The following is a 23,564-nucleotide window of genomic DNA, read 5'->3' as shown; positions in this document are numbered from 1 at the left end:
AGAAAATGATGGGGAGTGTCTCAGCAAGCTGAGCATGGGCACCAAGATACATTGCTGTGTGCAGAAGCAAGGAAGCCAAAGGAAAATGTGGAGCTCTGGATTGGTTACATTCAGCATGAGGAACAATTCATGCTGCTCCTGGGAAGGAGCATTTGTCCTGTTGAATGTGGGTTCACATGCCATGTCTCAGGGCATCTGAAATGAATGGAGCTGAGCTAGGAGGACCGAGTGAAATCTGGTTGTGATGTTAAACTGCTCTTTGGCTGCTGATTGGAAACAGGATTGTCTTGCTACTTATGCTTTCATTGCCTTTCATATGAATAGTGAGGAGATTTTGCTTTGTGTCTGGATCTAATCCAATGAGGTGGAAAAGGGGACTTCACTGTATTTAGCTGAGCATTCAGGTAAGGAAGCAGCAGGAGTTTGATGTTCAGGGCACTCTGAGCTCTGCTGTCAGGTGTCCATGTCCTGAGTACCAGCAAAACTTGGTTTGGCTCAGCCTTGGGCTATTGTTGCCTCTAAACAACTGCCCTCAATGCATCTTAAAAGAAGAGAATGTTGCACATAGTTTCTGGTAAAAGACTTGTCTTTGAAAGTCTAAAGAATTGTTTCCCTGGAAAATGAGAACATTAGATACATGCAGACCTGGCAGAGCTTCAGAGGCTACTGGAGAATTCCTCTCTGGCTACTGGTAGCCACAACTGTTACCAGATGGTTGTAAATGCTGAATGGCAGACAACTGCTGAGCACATGGGGCTGGAGTTTTATGTAAGACTCCAAAGGTGTGTGGGAGAGAAACTAAACTGCTAAAATGTTAATGTGCATCTGGAAGATAAGATTATACAGATTGTGGAATCTATTTCTAGAATTGGAAGAGATATGTACTTATTGTACTAAAACCAAATTTCTTCTCTTTGATAAGAGCCTTGTAAACTTGTGATAATAACTCTGACAACCTGTGCTGCAGTGGATGCTATTCCTTCTTTGCCTTTGTTCAAAACTGCTTGTCCTCTCATCCTCTCCCATACTGTGACACTCAAAGGTTCTTTGGTCAGAAAGACACTCTGAAACCAGTCTATGAGAGGTGACTTTTGTAGTTTGCCTTCTCTGATCCTCTTAGCCCTTCAGGGTGATGGTTCTTCAAGTGAGTTACTGCTCAGTTCAGAGCTCCTACTCTTCTTAGCCTGTTCAACAAGTTGTTGTGGGCTGGAGTGTGAATGTTGGAGCTCTTGCATAAGCAGGCTCAAACAGCATGCTTCAGGATGCCATTAATATTTTAGGATAAAACATTCTAGCAAGTTTTTAAATGTTGTGTCTCTCTCAAAACAAGCCCCCTCTTCTTTGCTCCTGACGCTGAGTTTGTCTCTGCTGGCACAGCTGAGATCTTTTGTTCTGAAGTGGGGAGGGTAATTAGTAGAGTTTCTCTGTGGGTTTGCCTCGTTTAACAGGTCCAGGATATTGATTGACAGTGGGAAAGGGTGTGTCTCCTTGGCACTTTCCTTGTCTGGCTCAGGGCAAGTTGTGTATTATACATGGGCATGATGTGCTGTCCTTTCATTGCACAGCACCTTGTCACTGCTCTGTAACTTTTGCTAACCTAAATTTCAGGCATATCTAATAAAAGAAGTCTTACAATATGACACTATTTTTGAAATTTTAGTGGAGGTGCTAAGGTGTAGAAGGATTTACTTTCCAGGTAAACTACACTTATTCTTCCTCTCTTTTCTGAGGTCCTCATATGTTTGTTTCTGTGCACATTCTTCACCCCTGCATGTGCTGGTGGCCCACAAACACAGACAGCTGCAGCTGCCCTGCTCAGAGCCAGTTTTTTTTGTGGTAGCTGGTGCTGCCAGTGATTCTAGGTGACTGGAATGTCACGTAGGTGACATATTCCAGTCATGTAGATCCTAATAATCCTAGGGACTAAGTGACTCAGGTGATTGATCCTCGTGTGATCCTCTGGTCCCCTAAACCAGGGCTGCATTGCAGGCATTTGGTGAGCTCAGAGCAGTGCTGCACAGGTGGCTGGAGATGTTGGAGTGGGAGCAGGAAAGGTAAAAGGGCAGTAGTGCAACAAAGAGGTACAAGTTCAAGCTCAGGGAGTTTCTAAAGGGAGTTCTCAAAATATGCTTGTGGAGCGTCCTGTTTATCACACCATTTCCTTCTTTTGGACCTTCACAGCTGGTGCAAGGCCTTGCAAGGAACTCTTTGAAAAACAACTCAAGCTCTTCAGGAGTGGCTGCTTTAGGTCATTATCCAAAGGCCATTGTTGCTGGCAGGAGCACAGAAGCAGCCACCCTGTTTCCAGCTGTGCTGTTCCTATCTCCACAGGTGTGAAAGCTTGTCCCCTCAGTCACTCACTTCCAGCCCCACTGTTTGAAGGGTTCAGGCCCCTCTGTTCACATGCCTGTTCCTTTGGTGCTTCTGGTCCCTCTCTTTCTCATGCAATGACGGCCCCCTGCTCCCCACCTTGCTGTAGGTGTGTATGAACCTCTTCTGACCATGTAGAATATTATCCATTCTGACCCTTCATTGTACCTCAGAAATTCTGGCCCCCACTGCACACGTGTGTCATGTACAGAGTAGCCGGCAAATTGCTCTCTGTCCAGCAAATTAGAATAAAATACTGAGTGAAGTGTCTGTAAACTGCAGACTGTGAGAGATGGCCAGGGCAGGCAGGAGCACTAACACCAGGGTAAGTTGTCAGGATGTGAATTCGAGCCTTTGCTCTTGAGTTGGCAGGGTTTACTTGTCACATAGTACCTGTGCAGAGCGGAGATGTGACAGCCTCCTGAGCTGTAGAGAGCAGGAAGCTGGAGCCTGGGATTCCCTGTGTGATTGCTGGCTGTCGAACTAGGTCTGACTTGTCCTGGCTGGATCCTCCTGTGAGAGGCCAGGCACCGGGACACTGCTTTGTGCTTCAGCTGCACAGTGAATTGCAGGTGCGAAATTCCCTTCCCTACCCCCACCTCGAGCAGGGAGTTCAGCTTGATATTTTACAAAAGCAAGTTAATAATTAATGCAGCTCCCCTGCAAGCAGCACAGCGCCCTTTCTGCTGTGTCCATGGAGAGACCTGAAAATGGGATTCTTTCTCTCTTTGGCTCAATTGCTGGAGGGTTACCTGGGGTGAAAACTGATGCTAGTCAATAATGCCTGAGCCTGGGAGTTGGCCTTTAGGGTGGGTTTGTCTGAATGTTTATGCAAATGCTGCAGTTTTGCCTTTTCTTTGGATAAGGTCAACTCGAGGGATTGCAAAATGGCCAAGTGCAAAATCCTTTTTAGAATCCTCTTGTTTTATCTGTACTAGTTTGCTTTATCAATGTGAAAATAGAATTGTGAAGTGATGCAGCAGAGAGCTGTGCTAGACTGGTATCAGGTTTTAGTCACTCGATAGTGATGTTGTCTCAGTCTGCTCTGGCTGATTTGTTACCTGCTAAACCAAAATAAATAACCTACTTCTGCCTGCTTTCTGCTCAGACTGCTTTTGTTTATATGGGCTCTTCTTTTCTATTTTGTTAGGATTTTTGTTGCCAAGATACTACAGCGAGGAAGATGAGAAGGTTCTTAAGACCCGGACACGATCCAGTGCGAGAGAGGCTCAAGCGCGACCTTTTCCAGTTCAACAAGGTACAGGCTTTCCTCAGACTGCAGGGTAAATCTGTCCTGAGCCACTGCATCCTGCAAAAGGAGGGAAAAACCACTTGAGTGTGGGTGGAAAAGTTAAATTTAGGAGAGGTGCTGGTTTGTTCTCTTTTTCAGTTCTGCCTTTTTCTCCCCCAGTGTGCCTGAGTGGTTTCCTTTAAGGTCCCGGGCATGTTCTCAATTCTGTCTCCTTTTTTAAGAGGAAGCATATTGTGATGCTGTTGAGTGGCACTTGCTGAAAGAAGAGATCTTCACAGCAGCTTTTCTATCCTCTGAGTGGTCTGTTACTTGTCCTACTATGTGCTGGGACTGTTTCTGTTATAGGTAGTCCTTGTTAGGAAAATAAACATTTTTCTACAGATACACATGAGCCACAGCTTGTGATGCAGCTGAAGCCAGAGTTCTTTGTCCCTGATTATCCTTTGGATTTACAAGTGTACCCCTGCTTTTAAATGTGCATTTAAAAGGCTGGGCTAGCACCTAGGCAGCACAATGACCATTAATAATGAATTTACTATTATCTTAGTCTGAATCTGTTGTTTCTAGATTTTTTTTCCTTCTCTCTGTGAAGAAGAAATTGCAATGGCTATGCTATCTCTCCAACACTTTTTCTTTTGAGCTCTGGCCAGGAGCATAATGCTTTTATCTTTGAAAATGCCTTGTATTAAATCATAGCTAGGCTAATGGCTACTTACACTTTCTTTGGGGAGCAGAAATATATTTGTAGGTTTTGTGTTTCCAAGGTTTAAATGGAATTTTACTGAAAAGTGTAATGGATAAATGAAATCAGCCTAGGAAATAACCTCCTTGATTCATTGTAATTGTACTGTAGATGGATACTTGAAGTGGAACTGTGGATATTTGAGATGAATGATTTAATGTAATTGGTACTAAGCACACCAATTCCATGCATACCTCCCTGCCATTGGGGAGATGAAGGAACTCAGGAGTGCTTCGGGTCTGTTTTCTGCCTGCTACCACCAGGAAATTCTAGTGCAGATGCAGGAAGAAAATCAGCGAGTGCCGGCCAGTTTCAGTTGTTTGCATCTGGCTAAATGCAATGTCAGCTTCAGAAAAAACGTCTCGGGGATGGGTCAGAGTTGCTTATAAGCATTTAAAACTTTATATACCTTGGAAAAACTCTGCTATTTTAGGGATGGCTCTTCCTTGAATATGCCTTTCTATTTGGAGAATGTTTGGCTAAGCTTTACCTGCCAGATACACACTAATTTGGATAATGCAAAACAGGGTTGAAAGGTAGCTTTTGCAGCAGAGGGAAACTTCCAAATGTATTAGAAGCTGACATCAGGATTTGTGACTCCATTTGATTCAGTCCTGAAGGTAAATATGACATGTTGTTTCTAGGGAGACAACTACTTCGGACACTTCCTAATGTTTATTCTCATTAACAGCTTGGTAATTAAAGGCCTTGTAAAATTCATTTGCACCTTTAAGCCACAGTAACTTGTTCTTTTCTAATAAGAATCAGAAGGGAATGAACATTATACCAGAATCTTTTACACTCTACTTTTTTCTTGCATAAAAGTGAGGGGATCTTTTCCCTGAGTTTTGTGTCTCCCATTCCAGTATTTCTAGAGATAATGGGTCATTTCAAAGCTTCTACCCTTTGATCCAGTAAACATCTTCTCACAGCGAGGTAGACTGAGAAAATCTGGGAAAGTCAGACCTTAATTCTGAGCTGTTGAAGGTTGTGGCTTCAAGGAGCCAAGAATCATAGTGCTTTTTGTGCAAGGCTGTTCTGGTCTAATGTGCTATTAGAGCAAGCACATTAGTGCTGGTAAGCAGGTTTTCAAACACTTGTTATTTGAGGTATTTGAAAGACTTCTGGTTAAGAACCTGCTTGGGAAATATTTTGTGGGCCTGTAAAGTTGCTGATCAGAGAAATTGCACTGTGGATTTGCACCTCTTCAGTGTGTGATGCAGGCCATGACTAAAGGCAAGGTCTGCACCTTAAAGGTGCTGGGGATTCCTGCCCTCATTTTACACTGAAGTTGAACATAAACACATGATGCCTCACAGATTTAATGTTATTGTAGTGGAATGTATTTGACCACGCTGACCTAGAATGGACTTCAATTTAGAAAGTCTATTTAATTGGTGGTGGTGGCTTTTTGTTTGTTTGTTTACTCTGTCAGGTATAAATAGGCTGTGATCTTACTGCTTCTCTCTTGCATTTCTGTTTTGTATAAGAGGTGGTCCAGATGGTTTTAAAGGACTGATTGATGACTGGACTAGCACTTCAAACTGTCTTCAAAGTTGTGTTTGTTTCAAAAAACACCTTCCTAAATTCTGCTAGTCACTTAGCTTTGCATATCTGTTTCTCTGTATGAGTAAGAACTTCCCATACTTGTGTGTACCTGTTGCAAGAATCTGTTTTTAGCTCACTGGATAGAATGAAGGATAAGGTATGTGGACTTGGCAGTCTACTTCTTTGAGTTTATCCTGCTTTTGGAAGTAGTATTTGGATGCCTTTGGCTCAGTCCAAGCCCTGCAGAAGAAACATGTTCAGGCTGGCATTGTCAGACTAGATGATGGGTAACACACAGGTGAACCAGCCTGTCTTACAGCTGAATGTTACCCAACTGGGAGCATTGCATTTAATTTATGGCTTCATGGTTTTTCCCCTGTTTTCAGCCTTCCTGCCCCTTTGCTGATGGGTGTGATGGAGACCTTACCTGAAATCTGAATTAGTGTCTAAGCAAAGTGGAGTTAGCACATACAGGCTTCCCTGTTTCTTCAAAAGATGAATTAACAAAGGGACAGGCCTTGTATTGCCTGTGGTTGGGTTTGTCTCTGTTCTGTTATAAAACAATCTGAGAGGAGAAACAGAGACGAGTGAAAGGAGGAAGACAGAGCTGAATTTCATCGGCACAGCTTTAATGTGGGCTGGGAACAACTGTTCAGTTTGGCCACATTTTTCCTGCAGTAAGTCTGACTGACACGAAACATTTCTGTCAGTGCTGCTGACACCAGGCAGACAAATCTGTGGAGAATGAGAAAAAGCTCCTACCTTTCCCCCTAGAAACAAAGGCCCTTTTGAGAAGGAGGGCACATTGTGGGCACTCCAGTTTCTTATTTCAGCTCTGCTGAAAGGCTCTATTGTAACCTCTGCTGCCTCCTGCCCCCCTCTCTCCCCCTTGCTGCGTTTACCTGCTGGGCAGGTGAAAGGATTGGCTGATAAAAGCTGCTGAGGGGAGGGAGGGAGGGAGGGCAGCCCAAAGTTGCCTTGATGTGATTTAACAACTGGGTGCAAATAAGTACAAGGAAGAGATCTGGGTAATCTGGACAGTGAATGTGAATGCCTGACCCTGGTGGTGTCAAATGCAGCCCAAAAGCCACCCTGAAGCCTTTACTGCCCAGCTGTGGAAACAAATTACCTAAGAGAGAGTTATCTTTGTTGCCTCTTATGGGCGTCTTGATTGAAGATTCAGAGCTACCAGAAGCCTTTAGTACATTTACTGCTCTCCATGAGCAGTTGTGTTGCACACTTGTTACTGATCCTTGTGCTTGTTGCTGATACTTCTCTTTTGCAGATTTGTCTGTGGAATGGAGGGTGCTTAAAATTTTTGGTTGAATGAAAACCTGGAGGAGAAAAAATCATCCTCCTGTTATTATTACTGAATCATACACACTTGGTTGTGCAGTTCATAGGTCTCATGCTTGAAAATTAAAGCTTTTATTGGCTTGTCTAATGTGTTTACAAATTAACACATCAAACCCAGGATCTAATTAGGCCAGTATTAAGGCTGGTGTTGACAGCTTCCTAACAGGCAGTGCAGTATTGTATAAGTCGTGGTTTTCTGAGAGTTGTGGCTAAAGCTTTATCTTTTGGGCTGGTTGAAATCTTAGAATAATCACAGTTTCTAATTGATGTGTCACTGAAAATTGCACCTGGTTATGCTGATAACATGACAGTGCAGTGACTGTGAACAAGTTGAAACTAAAACTATCTGGGGGAGTTAACACTGGTGTCTCCCTAACAAGTTCCTCACTTTGTTTTGGGTGAGAGTGGAATGGTGTTTATTGCCTGTGCTACACCTGATTAATTTAAATATCTGATTTATTGTTAAGATAACGCTACCTTGGATCTTCTTCCCAGAATTTTGCACCACAGCTTTATACTCCCACAACTTTAACAATTAGGAAGCTTTTCTGTGTTGCTTCAGTAGCTATCAAAGTGCAGAGGAATTCCTCTTTGCCTGTGCTGGGTTAGAAAACTGCCCTGTTTCAATTCTGGGTCCATTGATAAATTCCTAATTTCATACAGCCTTCTCTAGGAAGTTTTATATGTGTAGCTAGGCAAAGGTTGGTTAGCAGCAGGTTCAAGGGTGACAGTAAAAAGATTGACTTCTCAAAGTTTGTTTTTAATAATGCAAACCTAACACTTAAATTGACTTCTTAGAATATAAAGAGCTAAGGCTGGAGATTAAGCTGTCAAAAAAGGAAGTTATCTCGGTGGTCTTGGAGCTTGCAGTACTAATCTTAGCTTACTACCTATAAAAGGTAAAAAAATTACTATCACTCTTTTGCCCATCCTAATGAGTTGGCAAGCAGAAAATTGGGAAATGCTCCAATATTTTCAGTTTCATCTTCTAAAGAGGCTCATCTTCCCTTAAGAGAACCTCAGGCTGGGATACCCAGTATTTAGAGGAGGGAGGTCTTTTCTTGCAGCTTAGGAATTGTGATCAAACGGGTAAAATCAAGGTAAACTGGCAGACTCTGGAGTCAGCTGGATCCTCCTATGCTGTGTCTTTGAGCAGGACATTAAAGTGTTTTGCAGCAGCTGGGGCACCTCGGGCTATGGCCTGACCACGGAAATGAAACCAGCTCCATTTGATTCTCGTGCAGGGGATTAAGTTGGGAAACCACTATGCAGGAAATAAAGTCCAGGTGTTACTTTTAGGCTGAATTAAGCATAAAACTTAAATGATGTGGTAGCTTTGCTTCAGACATGATGGAAATGAGGACGGGAGTGAGGTGCAAGTGCTGTAGATGGAGAGTTCTAAGCTTTTTTTTTTTTTTCCAATAGTGAATGTAATGAGTTCCTATTCTATAGCTGGCAAGCTTGCCTTAGAAGAAGGTATTTTCCAGAAGTTGGGCCTTTGAGGATCAGCATTTTCCAGGAAGCATCCCTCTTAATCTTCCCTATTAGTCTCTGGGCACATCAGTCCTCTTTACCTGTGTGATGGTGCATACTGGTTTTGCCTAAACCAGGATAAGAGCTGTCATTAGCCCTTCTGAAAACCTCAGTGAGCTATTTTCTAAGCAGCTTGGTGGCATCCTGTAAGTATGGCAGGATTTTATTCCCTGGTGTGTAAATGCATCAGTGTGTGGTGTGTACAGATGCTTCAAATCTCTCTCCTGGAGCAGCTGTAAGTTGCACTTCAGGGAAGCCACCAAGGCCAAGCCACACTGCTCCCCGTGACAGTGACATTTTTAGTCCTAAATGGCTTTGAATTACTCTGAGGTGGCCTAGCAGGCTCCTGCTCTCATTAAATTCCAGTGTTCCTCGTGGTCCCTCTGGAAAATGGATATGGATTACATTAGTTTTCCTGGCTCCTCATAGGAAAGCTGTTTGGTTTCCTTGATGAGCACTGATGTTCACTCATAGCTCTGCATTGCTCTGCACTATTTCTTCATGTCAGTCACCAAAAAGAGGTTAGGAAGGCTGACCTGTGTGGAATTTGGTAGATAAAGCTGGTCTTACAGTGCACAGTATTTGTGTCAGACTTTGAAATTGTGCTGAGCAGTTGGTTTACAGAAGTGCAGCTGATGTGGAGTGACATGGAGTATGTTGTATTGACTGACTAAGCTGTGCTTATGCAGAGTTATTTATAATCTTAACACCAAGAGCTGCTCAGGCTACTGTTTTCAGAATATTTCTCTTTCATTTCTGTTACACTTCTGGATATCCTGGCTGTGGAGCCAGGGATTCTTGGCACACATTCATCATTAGGCTGTTGTTCAGCAAATCAAAAAGGTTCAAACACCTTTCAGCAGAAAAAGCTGCCATTAAGTGCTATATTTCAGACTGCCATGCCATGTTGAATTTCTGCCCAACAATGTCCATGAAACAAGTTGCTGATCATGATTTTTCCTTCTCTCCCCCAGACTGTGGAACATGGATTTCCCCACCAGCCCAGTGCCCTGGGCTACAGCCCATTTCTCCGTCTCATGGCCATTGGGACACGATCAGGAGCCATCAAATTGTATCCTTTGAAGACCCTGGGTGAGAGTTCTCTAGCCTCAGCAGAATTAGTGCAGCTTTGAAGACACTTCAAAAGTTAGATTAAAGTATGAATTTGCAAGCAAGGGTTACTGGAACACTGAAACAGTTTGCAAGGGTTTGGAGTGATTTTGGTCTGATCAGTGTGGAGTTATCTTTCCAAGAGCTGAGCTACAGCTCCAACAGGAGCTGAGCTGATGCAGATATTAAACAGGACTCTGCTCTTGCTATGCAGAAGGTCAGACTAGATCTGGCCTAAGTTTAGCAATCCTTCACATTGTAAATTCCAGGGTTGTTTAAATATTTGGGGCAGGGTTCCTTTTTCTTTTTTTTTTTTTTTTTCTAAAGCAATTCTATTTCAAAGGTTAAAGCTGAAGTCAGAAATGCTTTCTACTTCCTGAGTTTTTGACCATCCAGGAATTAAAGACCTAAACATTGAAGATGGTAATTATTTTTTTTGTCGCTAATGACATCCAGTCTGATTTTTGTGTGTGTGAGATTCTCATGGCAGAGACCAGTTAGATGAGCTGTAAAATAGGCATGTCACCCAGCCCAGAAAGGAAAAGTTGGTGCTGTCTCTGCCAGCTTAATCATTCATTGCTGGTGTTGTTTGTGCTCAGAGGCTGGACTCCACATGCAGGCAGTAGCCATCTGTCTCCTGGTTACAAATTAGTTAAGCAGGATTGTAGTGTCTGGGAAACCACTGAACATCCCTGAGAAAAAACAGGGTCCAGGCACCTCTTCTGCATATACTGAAGGCAGAACAGGGAACTTCCCTGTTTTCCACAGTGAGCACAGCCTGCAAATTTTACAAGCATGTAAAATCAAAAGTAGATTTGCATTGATTCTTTGCAGTCCAGCTCACCAACAGTAAAACACGGTTTCAAACTAATCTCTTTTTGTCTGGCTTGCTAGCAAGCTTCTTATCAATTAATTGTTGCTGTGGGTCACCCTAAATACTGTAGATCCTCAACAAACTCATCAGATATGGTGCTCCTGGGGTGGAGTTCATGGGTTTACATGAAGAAAACAACACTGTAATGCAGATTCACTTTATACCTGATCAGGTAAGTGCATTTTCAGTACCTCTGTGACTTATGTAGATCTCTTCTAAACAGGTGTTGATTTTATTCCAGGGATCTGGGCTCCTATTACCAAGTATATTCAAATGTTTATCCCAGTGTATTTTGTGCTCTCAGCAGTGCTTGTTGCTGCGGAGATGCTCAGTAAAACTAGAAGAGAAGCTTTAAACTAAAGAGTAGCTTTATTGTTCATAACTGTTGCTCATTTATCTCCAGTAACATCCTGGGAATGGTAATAAGGCCAGGATAGTTTAGGCAATCTGCTGCAGAAGCAAGAACTTCCTTTTCATTTTGCAGCCCCTGTTTTTTCAGTAGGACTGAGTAGTCTTTCCTCTGCACAACAGACAGAACAGGAGCTGCTGCTGAGCTGATTTAATTATTTTCAGGAGCTCAGAACAGCACTGCTAACCTCATCTGCTGTTGAGTTTGTTGCCTTTGTGTTTGGAGGTATTGACTCTTGCTCCTGGGGATTGCTGAACAGTTATTGCCAGGCTCTAAAAATAGGAAAGCAGAATTTTCCAAATGTCTGGTGGCTGTCTGACCACTTTCTCTTGACTATCCAGACTGCTGTCTTAGCTGCAGACTTTGTTCCCTGATGCCCCAGTGTAGCACAAGTGGCCTCTTTATGAGAGGGATTTAATTCTTGAGGCGGTTTTGGGTGTCTGTTTGCTTAACTAATGGTCTAAACTGAAACTCCCATGGGGAGTGTTGCACCAGGTGTGGCTGCAGCAGGTAAAATGCTTCAATTTGAACATCCAGCCAGCAGGGCTGGGCTCATAAAAGGATTCTGACACAACCCTCAGAATGAGGTTGGACACGAAGAATGTGAGGACTGTGGTGTAGCAGAATATATCAGCCCCACCCAAAGCTGGGGTGTGTTCAGCAAACCTGTGCTGAGCCAGGAGGAGGTGAGATACAGCCTGCAGCTGCATGGCTGGGCTTTACAGCACAGGCTGATCTTCAGGAGCCTAAATCCTTGTCATCCCCCTCAGTGATAACCTGTGCCTTTATAACAGGGTTTTTAGCCTCTAGGCTACTTCTTTTCTTCCTCCACCCCCCAAATCCCATTGCTGCAGTGTTTGTCTACTGCCATAAAAAACTGAACCGGCTCCCCAGTCCTGTTTTAGCAGAGAATTATGAACAGCAGCAAATTTACTGCTAAATGTACTGTGTTATATTTAATACTGGCATTCTGAAAAAAGCAAGTTGTGTGATTTTGCAGTGCCAGCTGGTGACACTGCTGGATGATAACAGCTTGCACCTCTGGAGCCTGAAGCAGCACGGAGGAACATCTGAGCTGTGGGAGGAGCATCGCTTCACCCTCAAAGGGCCACCTGGGTAAGGCACAGGAGGGGCTTGCAGCTGGTCTGGGGATTAGCAAGCCAGAAAATTCTGCTGTTGTTTAAGCTAGAGCCTGTCCAGTTCTTACAGCCTGCCACTCCTCTGAATCCATTCAAAGGGCGTCCATGGAAACCAACCAAGAGCTGGCTAGGGCATGGGAGACCAGCTTTTAAACGTGCTCAACCAGTGCAAAGGGTGGCATATTTTAAAATATTGTGCATTCACTGCTGTGAGTACAGGAGCTGTTAATCTTAAGGTCGGGTAAATCTAACCATGCCTTAAGTCAGACTTTGAAATGCTGTTGTGGTTTTAGTTTGACTTGATCTTGCCAGTTTTAGGTGAGCTATTTTTAGGAACACTTAGAGAGGGTTCTGTAAAAAAGGTGTCTGGTTCTTTCTCCATGCACTTGTCAAAAATTTCTTACATAATTTGTCTTAAAGCTGATGTTTTCCTTCTTAAAAAAAAAATCATGCCTCCAAAACAAGTGACACTGATAAATGTCCCTGTTATGTTGTTAATTCTCCCAAATTCAGTAACAGGAGTCTCTTTGCATCCCCAGCTCTCCACCAAGTGCCACCCAGGTAACAGCTGTGCTTCCCCATTCCTCACGGGAAGTGCTGTACCTGGGCACAGAGAGTGGCAACATCTTTGTGGTGGAGCTGCCCTCGTTCCGAGTGCTGGAGGACAGGACCATCACCCCCGAGGCCGTGCTGCATCGGTGAGTGAGTGAGCAAACAAGATGTGGAATCCCATTACCAGACACATCCTTTGTTAAAATGTCACCCCACATTATGTACTGGGGCCTCGCTGTTGTGTTAAGCATTGTCCATATCTGCCTGACTCTCATGAAAGTAACTTTTGGTCCTGGTGTGTGTTAAGTAACAATTTCTGTCCTGATCCAGCCTGGTGTTGTCACTGTGGAGATAGAGCACTTGATGTGGATCTGCAAACCTTGTGCCTTAGCCCTTGTGTTTCGTTTTAGAAAAAAAAAATATTTTGTTAAGCTGTAATTACCCATTTATTTTTTTCAACCACTGGCAGAACATCTGGTGCTGCTTTGTTCAAATGGAGTTTTTATCACTCTGCTGAGTGCTGCTGAAAACTGTCCTACTGCACTTCTATTGACATTTCCATCTTACCTTTATTCTATAAGAGAATAGGGTGGGTGGTCCAAACTGTCTTTACAGTCCTGGGATGCTGTCCTGGAATTCATTGCAAACCCTGGCCTTTCCTTGAAGAAAACAGGACTAGGTGCATGTCCATGTGGTAGGCCTGATGTAATGTCTCCCATAAGATATTTCTGCTGCTTGAAGGATTTGGGGGATCAACTGTTTCAACTTTGTTGCTTAATTTCTTACTCTTATTCTTTTATTACAGTCCTCTCAGGTTATACCTGGAATCAGCTTCTCTTGGTTTTCTCTTTTGCTCCTGCAGGATACCAGAAGATAACTGCAACAGGCGATCCTGTGAACTGGTGGAAGCCCTTCGGGAGCATCCTAAGAACCCTGACCAGATCCTAATTGGATACAGCAGGGGCTTGATTGTCCTCTGGGACCTGCAGAATAACAAAGCAATACGCCATTTCCTGGGCAGCCAGGTATTGATTCAATCCAGAGTCAGTTCAGCAGGGCAGGAAGGGCTCTCACTGACACTCTGAAGACAAATCAGGTGCAGGGAGAGCCTGACAAAGCTGCTTTTTTACTAAGAGTGGGTTGTTGTGGGGAGATAACAGCTCTCTGGAGAGCAGTCATTTGTATGGCTTTTATTTCAGCAACTGGAGAACCTCTACTGGCAGAGGGATGGCAGTAAATTCATTAGTTGTCACTACGATGGAAGTTACAGCCAGTGGCCAGTATCCAGTGACAACAGGCAGTCAGAGCCTCTGGAGAACACTGTGCCTTATGGTCAGTAAGTGAAGTTTAACTGTTGTGTTTTTGTCCAAACTTATCTAATTCTAAGCTTGTGTAGGATATTCAAGTCACAATTCTCCCTAGTGTTTAATGACAAACTGCAGAGGTGCCTCTTGAATGGCTTGTAAGCCTTGACTAAGGGATTTCAGCCCAGATTTTCTCTTGGATTTGAAACTCCTTTGCATTGTTGAAGTATGTCTTGAACATGGAGAGCAAGTCTTGACAATATTAGTGCCCCTTATGAAGAAGGGTGTTGGTGATTCAGCTCTTTGTTTTAGCTAGTGTCCTGTTCAACAGGAGTTGCTGTGTAATTAATAGTGAGCTGAGTGTATTTTTTGTTGACCTGAGCAGTGATTAAATGAAGCTTCTGATTTGCTGGAAACCATCAAATGGGGATGACTTCACCTTTTGAGTGCAAAGAAGCTTCTAAAGCTGTATCACTTTATATTAGTTTCGGGAATGACTTTGATTTTAGCAATCCTTTCTAGTTAATTAGCTCCTCCAGCAGCACTTACTTCTACTCCCTGGTAGCCATCAGCAGCATGGTTTAGAACTGCCCCTGAGCCTAAGCTGTGTTTTGCTGCAGAGTTCTGTGGTCAGTGTGTCCCAGAAGACTTGTCTGATGTGGCTTGGTCTAGGGAGGTGGTGCTGGCTCCTATTAATTTAGCTGGCTCCCCTTGGGGTGGAGGGTGAGGTGACCTGGCTGAAGCAGAATCAGCAGCTTCTGATGTTAAGATGGACTTCTTGAATTGTAGCAAATAACTCTTGTTTTCTCAGGTCCTTTTCCCTGCAAGGCCATCTCCAAGATCTACTGGCAGACAACAAAAAATGGGTGAGTTTGTGGTGTATCCCTTCAGTCTCAGCTATTTGAAGGGTGCAGTGTGCAATGCCATATGAACCCTTTAGAGTAACATTATAAGAACTTGTTGTCAAACTTTCTTTGACATTTCTTCAAAATTTTTCTGGCTCCCTACTTCAACGCAGACCACTTTAACTCTTTCTTTCTCTCAAGGCTTCCTTACATAATATTCCAAGGAGGAATGCCCCGGGCTAGCTATGGGGACCGGCACAGTATCTCTGTTATCCACGGCAGCCAGCAAACAGCCTTTGACTTTACCTCAAGGGTGATAGACTTCTTCATAATCTTCAGTTCAGATCCTGCTGCAGGTATGTGATGGAAGGGCATTACTGAGGAATTAGGGTAGCTGTGTACGTGTATGGCAATCTACCTGGTATAAATAGCATATGAAATGTGATAAGGAGGTCAGTTGTTTGGGGAGTTTGAGACTTCAGCAGAGAATCACAGAATCATTTCGTTTTGCAAAGACCCTTAAGATTGAGTCCAGCTGTGAAAGATTCCCATTTAAAAGTGAAATGTAAAACACTGGTGTAAATACAGGGCTGGTTACAAATGCCATACATTCCTCAAAAAAATTAGGCTACTCTGTTAATGAGAAGATCTCTTAAACCTATATCTGTTTAAGCTGGGCATTGGACATAACCAGGTCGTGAAATGAGGATCTGAATATTGTTGTTTGGAAACAGCACTTCAAAGGAGGCTAATAATTAAAACCAGAATTTACTCCCACTGAGACACTGCTTCTTTTAATTAGTACCTGGATTTGTGTCTGGAGCTTTGGGTAACAAATCAGCAAAGGGTGACATAGAACCTAGGGTCAGTATATGGAGAACTTAATTTCCTTACTGCTGGTGAACATGATTGTAAACTGAATAGTTCTCATTCCTGGAATTGTGTAGAGCTTGTCAGATTCTTGCTTCTGTTGAAGAGCTTTTATTGCCCTTACTTCTGCAGTAACTGTGCATTCTTCCTTTTCATGAAAGTGTAAAGGGTTTTCCCCAATAACTCTTTGTTTAATGCTGCTGTAGTTCTTGCTTCTGGTTAACTTGGAGTAACTGAGTATAAAATGCTATTTCAAGCTCCAAAAATGTGCAGGATCAAACTAAATTGCAAATTGTTTAGGAGCTTGTAAGTAAATCTTCTGTTACTGGATCTTCTCAGGCTTTTCTAGTCTCTGATTTGCCTGCTAGACTGGTTTCCAACCCAATTTGTCTTGTGTCCTGCCTGGGAGGGTGGTGGCAGCCACAGCTCCACATCCTGGTCTGTCAGTGCAGGCTGGATCCCTCCAGCCTGTTCTGGGAAGCAGAGCATGGATCCAGGGGAAAAGAGGCAGAAAAAACCAGCTTTTGGATTCCTTCTTGCCTCTCTTCCTAGATCTTAACAGACCCTCTCAGGTTACTGAAAACAGAGCAGAGAAATTAAAGTGTAACTGAGCAGAAGTACCTGTGTGTGTCTGTTACTGATTTTCCCTGCACAACACTGCCCTTTCTAAGCATCTTCCAAGTGTGCAGAACCTACAGGTCTAAATCTTCAAGTTCACAGTGCTGATAAACTTGAGGTACTGTTTCATATTCAAGATCAATACCTTTTGGTGTTAAGGAAGGAGACCCTTTTACTTTCTCTGAAATTGTCAGAGTGGAGATTCTGGATGATGGAACAAAAGTATTAACGATGAAAGAAATCTTGAGTTTTTTAGGTCAGAGTTGGACTGCTTAGAGTTCAGGTTCTGGATATGATTACAAATCCTTTAGGATGAAATAACTGAACAAACAGGCTTTATATTTCTACTTCCCAATAATTGAATTATCCAGTTAACACCGCTGCTGGTGGGCTCAGACAGGAGCTGCTACAGGAAACTGAAACTGTTTTACTCACATGAGGAAGTTTTTTACAATAAAATGAGGTTTCTGTGGTTGACAAGCTTCCTTGTGGCTGATTGCCTAAGCTTAGTGGATCTACGAAGCTTGCCTTGTTTGCCCTTAAGCAGTCTTCCCTGCAATGGCAATACCAAGGTATTAATTGTATACCAAAGCCACTTAATTTAATAAGCACAAAGCTTATGCATTGCAGCAGTGGCATAGCTGGTGACTTTTCACTACCCTGAATATGCTGTGGAAACAGTTTTTTAAAAGGTCAGCCCTTCCTGTGTCTTTCTTTTTTTTTTTTTTCTTTTTTTTTTTTTCTTTTTTTTTTTTTTGGTGAAGTCCTGTGGGCAACTGCAAGTGATGGTACATAGGAAAGCAAAGTAAAACTGAATAGAAAACATTCTTTTCATGATGAAACTGAACTAATTAGTGATGTGTTGTGGCTGGGCCTAGTCACAGGTGAAATTTGGGGTGCCTCACTTGTGATGCCAAGTACTAATTACTTGAATTTAATTTTGCTGAGTGAACAGTGTTGGTGTGTGCCTTCTTGCCAGTGTATACCAAGTTAATCAACCAAGTAAAGGAGGGAAGTAAAAGTAAAGTTTAGGAGGGAAGGTTGGGGGAAAGCTTTTAGGTAGTTTGCCAATGGCTCAGTGTTGATCAACCCCAATCCAGCTTTATATTCACTCAGATTTCTGTAGCTGTGTTAATTGTCACTGCTGTGAACTGGTCTGTGGTTTTGGTTTTCCCCACCAGTTTGCTGCTGTGGCTGACTCGTCAACCTTGCTGCAATAATGTCCTTGTAGACTAAATTTTTTTCATTCAAGATTGTCCATTGTAAACTGAGTTATAATTCTTGTTTGTGTCAGATGTCACCAGTCAAGTTACATTAAGATATTTCTTTTGTAGTTGTTGCTAATACACATAAGAATTATTAGACGATGTACATATCTTTAAAAAGAAAGTCTAGAGGATGTGTCACAACATATGAGAAGAAGAGAAAATGAAAAGTAAAAGAGCTGAATTGTAAATACTTGTCAGTTCAAGCAGAGAAGCATTCTGCAGAACCCAAGGCATTAACATGTTTAAGCAGTTTAGCCTAGATGGACTGTGGTCCTAACACAGCACTAAATGGGTCACTGCTGGGGTGTATATACATGTCTTTCCACCCAGTGCTGTTACTTAGCTGCAGGTGTAAAGTCTTTGGAATTCTGGCAGTTACAGTAGCAAGTATGAACTTTGTGTTATTTAGTCATTGTTGTTAACAAATTTTATACTCTGCAATGGAATCTATTAAAAGTCACTGTCACAGTCCTAGGAGTAATGTAAAGAAACATGAATTTGCTGTAAATCTGTGAGTGTCTTCAGATCCATTCATACCCGATAGGCCCAGTTAAGACAGAAGCATTTAATGTTTTTTCCAAGAAAAATGTTGATGTGGAGGTATGTGATTACAGTTTTCAAAGCAGCCTTACAGGAAGCTTCTTTGCGCTGACCTTGGCTGGTCAGTTTTGTCAGCCTCAATGAATGTTGTTTCTGCAGAGTTTGATGATCCCTCAGCCCTGGTGGTGCTGGCAGAAGAAGAGCTCGTGGTCATAGACTTGAAAAGTGCAGGCTGGCCAGCAGTGCACCCTCCATACCTGGCCTCCCTGCACTGCTCAGCCATCACCTGCTCTCACCATGTCTCCAACATCCCACTGAAGCTCTGGGAGCGGATTATCAGCGCTGGGAGCAAGCAGAACATTCACTACTCCAGTATGGTATGGCAGCTGTGTCCCCCCGTGTGTCCCCCTGTGTTCCTACGTGTTCAGGTCAGTGTGACTGCCCACGGTGTGGGTGGTCTGTGTTGCTGATGATCTTCAGGAGGTTCAGCCCCAGCAGACACTCTCCTGCCTCTTAACAGGGTCGAGAGAGGCCTTTTCCCAAAGCAGTACAGTTACACTGGGGAATTAAAATGTGATATTTTTTTAAGCTTTGACAAGCCAGAGGGGAGGTCTGAGTGTTCCCAGCTGTTGGTGGTAACAAAGTTCTCATGTAAAAGCATGAAGCTTGTTGGGGAAATGTGTAGAATGCCTTCTAAAAGGCACAGTTGGTGTCAGAATGGGAACACCTAATCCCAACAAAAGGTGACAGCATGGACTATTTCACTGCTACTTGCACTGGAGTTCATGCCCTCCTACTGACTTTATGTTGTCTCCACACTGTCACTGCCTAGGCAGTCACGCACTTCTCTTACTCTATTTGTAGCCATGGCCAATTGATGGTGGCACCAACATCGCTCCAGATCCTCCACAGAGAGACTTGCTGCTAACAGGGTAGGTACTGACCTGAGAACCATCAGGGAGCCCTTTCCAGTTCCCCTTTTTCTACTGACTGAGATTTTCCTATGGAGTTAAAGTCTGCTCATCTTTTAGAGCAGAGACTGCAGCTTTACAGTGCAGGTTCTCCAAGCTGTGCTGCTGGCTTTGTAAAGCCAATTTATTTTGCTGCTTCTGAGCAAACAGGTCATGATGTCCACAGATAACCCAGAAAGTGGCTGATTTTTAGTTTTGATGTGTTATCCATTGCCCCTACTCCCAAAGTGTGTAGGAGTGCAGGCACTGATCCAGCCTGGTTCAAAGGCAGCAGTGTTAAAATGAAGCTTAGTCTTTCATGTTTTGAAGCATTTTTCCCTCTACCTTACACTCTCAATCTTAAAATAGAGGTTAGCTTGGACTCCTGTCTGCTTTGATCAACAAACAGGTCAGATGAACAGATCTAGCTAAGAGTTGGAAGTAGCTAGCAAGAGATTGTCTCATTGCATAAAAATGTGCCATTTTCTTTTCAAAGCACTTTTGAGAGTTTCAGGGGGCTGTTCCTCAGATTGCATTCTTGGTGGAGCATGTTAGAAGCTCCTACCCTTGTGTTGGAAGACTGTTGCAAATCTTCACCTGGAGAGCTGAGATTAAAGCTTGATTTTAAAAAATTTTTTTTTCCATTCTCTCACAGTAACAGTATTTTTGCCTGGATGCTAAGCTTTTTGCCTTATCCATGTCTTTTTGGCATAATCTTTAATTAGTATAATGGTGTCAGATCATCAAGAACACCTGAATTGAAAAAACCCAACAACCAGAAACAAAACCAAAAACCACAAGAAATACACAAGAAGCCAAAAATCTTTCTCTTTGTGATTTGTTTTTTTGATTCTGTATTTTCCCGTCTGTTTTACCCTCCATGTGCTGTTCTCCTGTGTGTTCCTGTATCCTCCCCCTCAGGCATGAGGATGGCACAGTGAGGTTTTGGGATGCCTCTGGTGTCTGCTTGCACCTCCTTTATAAGCTGAGCACAGTGAGGGTGTTCCTCACGGATGCTGATCCCAATGACAACATGAACACCCTGGGGGAGGATGAATGGCCTCCACTCCGCAAGGTGAGAGAGCTGCTGCTGGTAGAAACTTCCTGCAAACCTGGGGAGCTCGGATTCCTGCCCCAGTTAAAGACAAGCCCCTCTCTGTTCTCTTGCCTAGGTTGGTACCTTTGATCCTTACAGTGATGATCCAAGACTTGGGATCCAGAAGATCTACCTGTGTAAATACAGTGGATACTTGGCTGTAGCTGGTACAGCAGGACAGGTATTGGAATATAAGCAATCAACATAAACATTGTTTTCAGTGCTGGTTTCAATGTAATCTGGAGATCTGCAAAAATTCAAAATGCTCCTTTCTGTCATGGTAAATTGATCTGTTTTCTGGAAATGATTCATGGAACACTGCTCTGGTGAGGCCCCACTTTGAACAATGCATCCAGTACATCCAGGAAGGACATGGAGATGGTGGAGTGAGTCCAGAGTTCATTAGAGGGATAGAGCAGCTCTGCTGCAAGGAAAGGCTGAGAGAATTGGGATTGTTCAGCCTGGAGAAGGGAAGGTTTGGGGTCACCTAATTTCACCCTGGTACCTGAAAGAACCTACAAGAAGCATTGATAGAGACTACATACAAGGTCCTGGAATGACAGAACAAGAGGGAGTAGTTTCAGACAGAGAGTAGGTTTAGATTAGATATTTGATAGGAAGAACTTATTTGCTGTGAGGGTGGTAAGGCGCTGTAGCAGCGTGCCTGGAGAAGTTGTGGATGCCCCAGCCCTGGAAGTGATTAAGGTCAGGTTGGATGGAGCTCTGACCAGAAAAGGTGTCCCTGTGTATGGCAGGGGTTATTACTAGGTGATCTTTAAGGTGCCTACCAACTTAAACCATTCTGGGATTTTCTGCTTTCTCTAGTTGGTTTTAGACATTATCTGCTGTTATTTTCCCGTCCTGCAAGGTGCTGTAGTTCAGCAGCTGTAGGGAAGGGCTGCAGCTTGGAGATCTGCCTGCACAGCAAAAGCTGCAGCAAAGGTTGTTTTTTTTTCCTTTCAGGTGCTGGTGATGGAACTGAATGATGAGGATGCAGAACATGTGGTGGACCATGCTGAAGCAGATCTCCTGCAGGACCAAGAGGGCTATCGATGGAAAGGTCATGAGAAGCTCAAAACTCGAGATGGGCCTGTTCGATTTGAAGCTGGTTTTCAGCCATTTGTCCTTGTCCAATGTCAGCCACCAGCTGTCGTCACCTCTTTGGCCCTGCACTCCGAGTGGAAGCTTGTGGCCTTTGGCACCAGTCATGGGTTTGGGCTTTTTGACCATCAGCAGAAGCGACTGGTCTTTGTCAAGTAAGTGTCATCTTTCCAGGGGGTCTGTGGTAATCCTTATGTTAATGATGACCTGGAATTACTAACAAAGCAAGGTGTGATAAGTGATTTCTCAAGAGCCATCACTGTAGCAAGAAGCTCTGCTTCTTTTTTCTCCAGCCTTGAAGATCTTCCGGAATATGTAACCATGTTCCAACATTTGTGTGTATCCTGTTGGACTCCTGAGAGTGATTGCCACCCAGTAGAAAGTGACCACGTGGTTACTCTCTCCCTCTTCCAGGTGCACACTGCATCCCAGTGACCAGCTGGCCTTAGAAGGTCCCCTGTCACGGGTGAAATCCCTGAAGAAGTCCCTCCGTCAGTCGTTCCGGCGGATCAGAAGAAGCCGAGTGTCCAGTAGGAAGCGGAGAGGAGGTGGTGGGAATGCCTCAGAGGTGAGGGCTTCACCTTTTTGGGGTCTGTCTGTTTGCAGCTTGGAGCCTGCTAAGATTGCCTAGAGCAGGAGGTGATCTCAGCCCTGCTATCAAATCAAGAGCTATTGTTATGAGGGAAAAATGGCAATTTCTGATGCTCTGTTAGATAAAAACAGGCACATTTTTAGAAAAAATCAGTTCAGAGGACAAGTTCACTGGTGTGCCTTTCTATTGCTGCCATGCTTCCTCTCTCTCCCTGCTGTGTCTATCCCTGACTGACAGTGTCTCCTCACCTGTGAAGGTGCAAGAAGCAAATGCCAAGTTTGACCAGGACGTGTTGCAGGAGATGGAGCTGGCTCCAGTCCAGCGCAAGATCGAAGCGCGCTCAGCAGAAGACTCTTTCACTGGCTTTGTGCGAACCCTGTATTTTGCTGATACCTTCCTGAGAGACAGTGAGTAGGAAAAACATCTCTCTCTCTTCCTCCAAATGGGTTTTTACTGCTTCTGCCAAGGAGTGTATTAGGATTTACTGCCAGGAAAACTCGGCACCTCCTGTGTCCTACTTGGTGCTGTGCTAAAAAACTGATATAGAACAAGAGCATATGTTGTCAGGTAGAATTGTTTTTTAGCCATTCTGGGCTGCTGGCTAATCCAAGGCAAGTGGCCATTCATCTTTGATTCAAGTCTTTATGTATGATTTTCAAATGTGCTGTATTGGCATCTGACTTGCTAGTATAAACTTTTCCTTCTTTCATTCCTCTGAAGTTGACCCCTGTCTCCAGCAAATCCTTTTAATTTTAGTGAAGGTGGTGGCTGGTTATGTATCAGAGCCCAAACTGATAAGATGCACAAGTTTACTCTGCTCATCTGTGATATTGATGTGTGAAAACTTGACACAGCAGTTGTAGTGGTTCATGTGGTGGTACTTTTGCCTTTGCTCAGGTGCAGTGCCTTTTCTAAGGACTGCTGGTGGACATGTATTGGGAAGAGAATGTTAAAAACTTGCAGTTTGTGCCTGGCAGATCTCCCCTAATATGAAGACATTTAGGCTGCAGACAGAGGTTTTGTGTAGCCAAGGAAAGCTGTAATGTCATGGATGGTACCTTGCTCATGGACTTTTTTGTCACTCCAGGCTCCCGGCACTGCCCGTCCCTGTGGGCTGGCACCAATGGAGGGACGGTCTATGCTTTCTGTTTACGTGTTCCTCCAGCTGAGAGGAGGATGGATGAGCCTGTGAGGGCAGAGCAGGGTAAGTGCCTTGTGAAAGCAGGGTTCTGTTCAGTCTGAACCGTGGCTCACAGGAGTTATGGCCAGAAAAGCAGGATTGCTCAATCAGTGCTGCTTATCAGTGATTAGAGCCAAGTGTGGCAGTGTCTGAGTTAAGCAATGCTCACTGCAGCAGCTGAACTGGAGCTCTAGCACTGCTTGATGTGCCTCAGCCTCATTTCCTACTCACTTCAGAAATGTAAATTTGTGTCAGCTGTCACTGAATTTTGCCATCAACCCTCGCTGCACGTGTCCCTTTTCTGGCAGCTGGGCC

The 23,564-nt window shown here is 43.7% G+C and overlaps 1 protein-coding gene across 3 annotated transcripts in view; it reads left to right on the top strand.

Moving 5' to 3' along the window:
- The window catches only part of LLGL2 (LLGL scribble cell polarity complex component 2), a 32,884-nt gene that overhangs the window by 3,649 nt on the left and 5,671 nt on the right, over nucleotides 1-23,564 (top strand). For 2 of the 3 annotated variants that reach the window (XM_059864643.1, XM_059864642.1), the window contains exons 2-18: nucleotides 3,521-3,628; nucleotides 9,776-9,873; nucleotides 10,876-10,957; nucleotides 12,195-12,310; nucleotides 12,873-13,031; nucleotides 13,748-13,910; nucleotides 14,085-14,217; nucleotides 15,001-15,055; nucleotides 15,236-15,390; nucleotides 18,490-18,707; nucleotides 19,195-19,262; nucleotides 20,202-20,355; nucleotides 20,453-20,557; nucleotides 21,340-21,632; nucleotides 21,892-22,045; nucleotides 22,326-22,476; nucleotides 23,157-23,273. In XM_059864643.1, coding sequence (XP_059720626.1) covers nucleotides 3,554-3,628; nucleotides 9,776-9,873; nucleotides 10,876-10,957; nucleotides 12,195-12,310; nucleotides 12,873-13,031; nucleotides 13,748-13,910; nucleotides 14,085-14,217; nucleotides 15,001-15,055; nucleotides 15,236-15,390; nucleotides 18,490-18,707; nucleotides 19,195-19,262; nucleotides 20,202-20,355; nucleotides 20,453-20,557; nucleotides 21,340-21,632; nucleotides 21,892-22,045; nucleotides 22,326-22,476; nucleotides 23,157-23,273 — 2,296 coding nt within the window. In that variant the 5' untranslated portion in view covers nucleotides 3,521-3,553. Of the gene's footprint in view, nucleotides 1-3,520; nucleotides 3,629-9,775; nucleotides 9,874-10,316; nucleotides 10,335-10,855; nucleotides 10,958-12,194; nucleotides 12,311-12,872; nucleotides 13,032-13,747; nucleotides 13,911-14,084; nucleotides 14,218-15,000; nucleotides 15,056-15,235; nucleotides 15,391-18,489; nucleotides 18,708-19,194; nucleotides 19,263-20,201; nucleotides 20,356-20,452; nucleotides 20,558-21,339; nucleotides 21,633-21,891; nucleotides 22,046-22,325; nucleotides 22,477-23,156; nucleotides 23,274-23,564 lie in introns of those variants that run through there. The other variant, XM_059864644.1, reaches the window with a different exon arrangement.

Source organism: Haemorhous mexicanus, chromosome 20 (assembly GCF_027477595.1).
Source record: "Haemorhous mexicanus isolate bHaeMex1 chromosome 20, bHaeMex1.pri, whole genome shotgun sequence".
Classification (NCBI taxonomy): Eukaryota; Metazoa; Chordata; class Aves; order Passeriformes; family Fringillidae; genus Haemorhous; species Haemorhous mexicanus.
The sequence above is the reverse complement of the archived record's forward strand: the minus strand, read 5'-3'. Positions and strand labels throughout refer to the sequence as shown.